Source organism: Octopus bimaculoides, chromosome 9 (genome assembly GCF_001194135.2).
Source record: "Octopus bimaculoides isolate UCB-OBI-ISO-001 chromosome 9, ASM119413v2, whole genome shotgun sequence".
Taxonomy (NCBI): Eukaryota; Metazoa; Mollusca; class Cephalopoda; order Octopoda; family Octopodidae; genus Octopus; species Octopus bimaculoides.
Genome location: NC_068989.1, coordinates 10,598,888 through 10,606,758, shown reverse-complemented (window position 1 = coordinate 10,606,758; position 7,871 = coordinate 10,598,888). Strand labels below are relative to the sequence as shown.

Genomic DNA, 7,871 nt, shown 5'->3' with positions numbered 1-7,871 from the left:
ACACATGCCACCACCACCACCACAGGCACACACACACTCAGTTACTGCCACACATGCACACACTACCATACACGCACACGCTATCACACATGCACACACACGCCGCCACACACACACACACACACACACACACACATGCACACATCCAGACACACAGATACCAACCATTTTTCACACTCTCCTGTACCAGAAAGCACTTTTTCTTTGTCAATCTACTTCCAGTCATTTCAAAAATATAATTACACATGGAATCTTGATGATTTTTACCTCTTTCTTCCTTATATTTTGGACTTTCCTTTATCTCCTGTTTCCATTCCGAGAAATGAGGTTTGTCAACCGACCAAAGTTGTCAAGTCTGTCCTCCCTGCCTGGAATCAGTTCATCTTCTTTGAAGTGTCTCCACAGTCTTTCCACAAGGTTATGACTTCCAGACTTTCTTTCAATACGTTTTACCTTTTCCAGTCAATCCGTCCAACCCATGCCAGCATGGAAAACGGACGTTAAACGATGATGATGATGATGATGATGATAATCAAAATAAGCAGCAAGGATATCCAGAGGTAATGCAGTACGTTCGTTTCATGCAACTCCATTTAATTGAAGAATGCAATCATTACATCAATTTAAAATGCAGAACAATCCTCAGCTGCTCAAAGACATAGATTTAATTAAATTAGAACAGATGGACACATTTGTATAATTATACCTAAATCTCCATCTGTTCTAATTTAATTAAATTCTATGTCTTTGTGCAGCTGAAGATTGCTCTGCATTTTAAATTGATGTAATGATTGCATTGTTCTATTAAATGGAGTTGCATGAAACGATCGTACTGCATTACATCTGGATATCCTTGTTGCTTATTTTGATTTTAATCACCTTGCTTTGAAATTGTATGGATAATACCGTACTAAATTCTGGTGCCTCAACTTAAGCACCATATTCATCTGAATCTATATATATGTGTGTGTGTGTGTGTGTGTTTGTATATATATATATATATATATATATATATAATATTCATGTATTGTGTAAGCACATATATATGTGTGTGTGTGTGTGTAGATATTTATATATAAATAAATATGCATATTCATGAGTATATATAGATATATATATTTTATTTTATTTATTAATTCATAATAGAATTTAAGGATAAAAATCATGTTAATGATTTTTATCAGGTAGTCAGCATGGTATCAAAATTTATAGGTAATTTATACATTAAATTAATAAAAAATACATATGTATATAATTATATTAAGGCAGCAAGGGCGAAAACGACCTTAGCATGTTGGAGTCAGGTCGTTTTCGCTCTTGCTCCTTAATATAATTATATACATATGTATATTATTATTGATTTAATGTATATATATATATATATATGTAAAAGGTTGAATAGGAACACACCAGTAGATATATATGGAAAAAAGACAAAGTAGAAAATGCTAAAATACTTTTATAAAGAACATTTCAGTACCGGTTTCGATCCTTGAGATCTTTCAACCATAAATATGAATAATAGATTTTTGAAAAATTATTGAAAAATTAAATTTTGGTAAATTTAAAAGAAAAGTGAGACAGAGACAGGCAGAAGCAAGAAAAATGCCGCTGTTACTTGAATACTATACAAATATGGCTTTAAAAAGACTTTTCTTTTAAATTTACCAAAATTTAATTTTTCAATAATTTTTCAAAAATCTATTATTCATATTTACTGTTGAAAAGATCTCAAGGATCGAAACCTGTTCTATAATGTTCTTTATAAAAGTATTTTAGCATTTTCTACTTTGTCTGTTTTCCATATATATATATATATATATATATATATATAAAGATATATATGTGCATATATATATAGAGAGAGGCGGCAGAAAACATAACCTTGGACAAACACTGGTCGAACATCTCTACATTACCTAACTTATAAAACTGACACTTTGTCGGTTATGATGATGAGTTTTCCTGTTCAAACGATCAATGGAACAGCCTGATCATGAAATTAACATACAGATGGCTGTAGGAAAAGATATATGCCCAAGGTGCCATATAATAGGATTGAACTCAGAACCATGTGGTTGAGAAGCAAACTTCTTTCCACATAGACATATCTAACTCATTTCTTTCTTAGGCACAATGCTTCAATTTTTTTTAAACTGTAGAAAGAATGAAATTGTGATGCCCATTGAGGTCATGTGCAGAGTAAATCTGAAATCAGGCCATGTAATCGACAGGTGAAGAAACCTGCCATTACGCAAATATTTTGTGCTCAGTCAAGTGGATTATATAGAAGGATTTGAGTATTTGTATATTCAACATGTCATTCTCTGTGTCAGTGAGATACACTGAACAAGACAAAAATGCAGCTTTAATAAAGAAAAGAACCACATGCTTGGAATTATTTATAAAAGTATTAATAGTAATCAGTTTCTTAGTTTGTGGAATGTTGTTTGACGAGTCATGTTGTTTTTATGTTTTTATACTTGGAAAAAATTACAAATACATTGAAATCTTGAAAAACGATGAACACCGAGAGCAGGCTATTGAATGTCAGCTGACTATAGGTTCACATCATGTCTCTAGAATAACTCATCCAGGAGCGACTCTTTGCCAATGATACGGGGTTCAAATTCTACCGAGATTGACTTTGCCTATCATTCTTTCAGGAATTATAAAATAAGTACCAGTTGAGCACTGGGAGGAGGGAGCAATGTAATTGACTAATCCCCTCTCAAAAAGTTTCAGGCCTTGTGCTTATAGTAGAAAGCACTCTTACTTAACAATCTCTGGGTGATCAGAAGTAGTTTCATATTATTTTCACATTATTCATCAAATGAAATTTCTGACATAAACGAATTTTTATTACTTTTTTACTATTTCCTCTTTTGTTTCTTTTTACCCAATGTTTACAATTTTGATGAAATTTATATCAAACTTTACTGACAAATTTTATCAGAGTCCCTTTTTCTTTAATAAATCCTGAAAAAAATTTAAGGACATTTTGGGATCCATAGGAATTAATGATGGTGGATGAATGAAAGAATGAAAGACACATTTAGCGATAAACAGATAAACAGACTCCTCAGTCTATAACAGCACAATTATTTCCTTTTACAGAATAAATCAAGCGACAAAAGTATGGACTTGGATATTGTTAAAGAAGATGTAGCAAAGAGAAATATTTTACTGAAGAAATATCAGGAAACGAGAGCTTACCTAGAGAAGTTACCAAGCAATATCAAATCAGATTTACATGAACTGTTTCCAAATTTTCAAGATACTTTAGAAAGACACATATTTGACCTAAGACAGCGAGAGTGTCTCATCATGTTGGCAGGTGAGATTTTACTTTCAATTCTATGAGATACCTTCTTGAATTTCATTAAAATATATTTAATGTCAATAAATAAGACGATGAAGTCAGCAAGCTGGCGGAATCATTCACACATCGGACAAAATGCTTAGTGTTATTTCATCCGGCATTTTGTGCTTTGAGTTCAAATTCCATTGTGGTTGATATGCCTTTCCTTCTTTTCAGCACCAGTCCAAGCACTGTGGTCATTGCCATCATTAGGTACCCAACTCAGAAATTTCAGACCTTAAAAGAAAGAGTAAATAAGGAGGTGGATAAGCTGAATCATTAGCACATCAGATAAAATGGTTGGCAGTATTTCTTCTGGCATCTTATGTTCTGAGTTAACATCCTGCGAAAGTCAACTTCGCCTTTCATCTGTTCAAGGTTGATAAAATAAGTAGTAAAATTTTAGGCCTTGTGCCTATAGTAGAAAGAATTATTATTATTATTATTATTATTATTATTATTATTACCATCACCACCACCACCATCATCATCATCATCATCATCATCACCACCACCATCATCATCATCATCGTTGTCATTATTATCATCATCAATATTGTTGTCGTTGCTATTATTATTGTACTACCGGCAAGAAAGATCCTCAGCTATACAAAGTTTGCATTGCCCAGGTGAGGATAAGTGTCCTGAAACATGAAGGCTCAAAAGCCGTTGGTTGGACCCTAATGGTGGAGGCACAGCATTCTACTAATACAAGCCCTAACAGACCAAAGCCTGGTGAGAAGATTTGGAAGATGGAAACTGAAAGAAGTTGTTTATCATTTTTGACCTGTGAGAAGGTTGATTGAGGTATATATCCATGTGTGTGTGTGTATGATATGAACACCATCCTAAGCCAGTCACCGAGAGAGAGAATATTACCATCCTATAGGACTGTGCAATATATACAGACAAGCAAATAAATGAAAATAGACCAGACATCGTCATCAAAGACCTAAAAGAAAAAATATGCCTGTTAATTTGAAAAACTGTTGAAATATAGGGATCTTGAGATTGAGATATCTAAGACATGGCAATTAAAAAGTAAAACCATCCCTGTTGTTGTAGGTGCCCTGGGAATGATCAAGAAAGGTACTGACAAATTTTTGACTAGACCCCTGGGAAACCAACAGTCTATGAGACTCAAAATTGTGTTGACCTCAACCGCCCACATTCTCAGGAAATTTCTCCATCTAATATATACGTGCCTTAGGTTGAGACCTGGTCAGAAGATGAAATAAAATACAATTCAATCGGAAAATAATAATAATAATAATAATAATAATAATAATAATAATAATAATAACAATAGTAATCAATGAGAGACACATCTTCACTAATACATCTCCGAAATATTCTACTGGAGTTATTCTATTGTTAGAGAAATTTCTAATCTCACTCCTTTATATTATCATGTTATCTGACATTAACTCAACTGAAAACGCAATGTCGGGAGTGAGATGGGTGTTTACAACCCTGCTCCCAAATGAGAATTCGTGTCTTCGTAATGACTGAGTCTGAGACAGAAACACAATATCCATGACCATTTTCAAGACTTTGTAACTTGTGGGGAAAGGGAGTGAGTTTTCCTAAAACCAGGAACTTGGCAAGAATGCATGGAATAGTGTGGAATCTGCGAAAAAGAGCACTCAGGAGCCAAATGTTAAACAGAATGAAAGATTAAATTGACCGCCCAAGAACAAAAATTATCCCTCCGATCAGCCTTCCACACAGTTTCTGTGAATCGCATTTTACTCACAGGACTTGGGACAACCTAAAGCCATGATGGATGATGCTTGCCAATCTTGTTGTGCTGAGTGACCAAAACCAAAATTCATGGTTGGAATGCAAAGTTCTTAACCACACAATCATTGCTGTGTCAAATATAGGCTAATATCTTTATACACTAAAGCTTTTCTCAGTTGGCTTCTTTTAATCAAAGCTACGAATGGTGATGAGATCTAAATATCAAATATTTGTGGCCAGCCATAGTATCTTACCTTGCAAAAAAATAAAATTTAGAATATGTACAAGTTCTTTGTTTGTTGTGTTCCAAACCTGAGTTTCAATTCACCAGTTGTAGTCTTTCATTTCACTAATGTTTGCAGGAAAGCTAATATTTCTCTCTACATAATTTTCACTTTTCTGTAAATGTCATTTTTTTTAAAAATCAAGCTTAAGCTTTCCATTAAAATGTTCAAATACTTAACATAATTTATTCTCCTTTAGGAGAGACTGGATCCGGAAAAAGCAGTCTTATCAACATGATACTCAAACACAAAGTTTTACCTGTCAGTCCTCTTTGTTGCACGGCATGCTTCTGTGAGATCCGTAGGAGCCAAAACAATTCTAAATATGCTAAAGTGCACTTCAAAGATAGCAGTAAGTCACCACTTCAAATTGACCTAAATACTAATGAAGGTTTGAAGCAACTTGCTGATTATGTACAATTGCCAAATGATCCAGATGTTGACTGTGAAAGTTCAATTGTGAAAATATTTTGGCCCTCGAATGTACTTAAGGTAACGTATGACATAAAATATGACAAACATTATAAGTCAATATCTGAACTCCAGATGAAATAAGATTGTTATGTCGTTGTGTGGTCAGTCGTAACTTAAGATTAAAATCATTCCAGATCTGATCATTTAGTTTTTGAGGAGAATCATCAGTTAACATGTTTTGCTTTATTAAGATATTATCTAAGGGTGATTAAATTGCTGTTTCTAGTAAGTCAAGCGACTATGTAGGAACTCCATGTATGATATTGATCTCTAGTTAATTCACTTCACTTAAACTATTGATACTCTCCTTAAAACTTCAGATTCTCATCAATATTTTAAATAAACTATTGATAATACATTATTCAGTTGGTTTACTTCTTTCTAAATTCAAATCTCATCTGGGTTGACTATGTCCTTTTCCTTTGGTTGTTGACTAAATAGACTAAGAAATTTGACTTTTTTACCCAATAAAAATAAATTTATATGTGTTTTATCGTAGTTTAATTTATTCTACTTCTTTTGTATCTTATTTCACTTATTTCACTGGCATATTATATACACTTTTACTTGTATTGATATAGAGTCAGATTACCGGCTTGCAATCGGGTGCCTGTGCTAGCTCACATGTACTATTGTTGTTGTTGTTGGCACTCCATCGCTTACGATGTTGAAGGTTCCAGATGATCCGATCAACAGAACAACCTGTTCGTGAAATTAACGTGCAAGTGGCTGAGCACTCCACAGACACGTGTACTCTTAACATAGTACTCGGGGATATTCAGCGTGACACAGTGTGACAAGGCTGACCCTTTGAATTACAAGCACAACAGAAACAAGAAGTAAGAGTGAGAGAAAGTTGTGGTGGAAGAGTACAGCAGGGTTCGCCACCATTCCCTGCTGGAGCCTTGTGGAGTTTTAGGTGTTTTCGCTCAATAAACACTCACAACGCCCGGTCTGGTAATCGAAACCGCGATCCTATGACCGCGAGTCCACTGCTCTAACCACTGGGCCATTGCGCCTCCACTACATGTACTACGTTGCGCTATTAACCTACATGTAACTCTCTTTAACTCAGTAAATTTAACTGGTTCATTAAAATGCATTCTGTTAACTCGCAGTACTGAGTTCAAATCCTACTGGCTTAGGAAAATATAGAAGTCTTCATATTGTAATACTGTATTCTCCAATTCTATCACTACAGCGCACAAGTGAATTCGATATGATTTATTCTTCAGATAAGTTACCTTATTCGATCTGTTTAATCAGATTTGAACTGGATTTTGTATAAGCTAGTTTTATTTAACCCGCTTTATTTTACTTTGTCTTATGTCCTTTTTAATATTAATTTAGTGTCAACATCACAAAAACTTACATTAAACAATCTTCTTTTTTTGTTTTTATTTTTATTTATTTTGTTCAACACAGGAAGGTGTAGTTTTGGTCGATACCCCTGGAATTGGAGAGAACACAGAGATGATATCGTATTTGGCATCTTACATGTCGAAAGCATTTGGTTTTATTTATGTCATCAATGCTGCAAGTGCTGGTGGAGTTCAAAAAGACAGGGTAATGACTTTGATTTATTTCAACTTTTCTCTCAACTGTACCAAGGGATCACCAGCGTATCTATACGCCATACCACTTTACAATTTTCAACCTTCTTTGTATGCTTTGACCTTCCTAGTAGGAGTGGCTGTGTGGCAAGTAGCTTGCTTACCAACCACATGGTTCCAGGTTCAGTCCCACTGCGTGGCACCTTGGGCAAGTGTCTTCTACTATAGCCTCAGACCGACCAAAGTCTTGTGAGTGGATTTGGTAGACGGAAACTGAAAGAAGCCCGTCGTATATATGTATATATATGTGTGTGTGTGTGTGCGTGTGTGTGTATGTGTTTGCGTGTATGTGTTTGTCCCCCCAACATCGCTTGACAATCGATGCTGGTGTGTTTACGTCCCCGTAACTTAGCGGTTCGGCAAAACGGACCGATAGAATAAGTACTAGGCTTCCAA

The 7,871-nt window shown here is 34.7% G+C and overlaps 1 protein-coding gene across 1 annotated transcript in view; it reads left to right on the top strand.

The window, feature by feature from the left end:
* Positions 1-7,871, top strand: part of LOC106883634 (uncharacterized) — a 38,750-nt gene that overhangs the window by 12,345 nt on the left and 18,534 nt on the right. Inside the window, exons 2-4 of the mRNA XM_014934729.2 lie at positions 3,118-3,337; positions 5,588-5,880; positions 7,288-7,428. Of these exons, the coding sequence (XP_014790215.1) occupies positions 3,118-3,337; positions 5,588-5,880; positions 7,288-7,428 (654 nt within the window). The remainder of the gene's footprint in view (positions 1-3,117; positions 3,338-5,587; positions 5,881-7,287; positions 7,429-7,871) is intronic.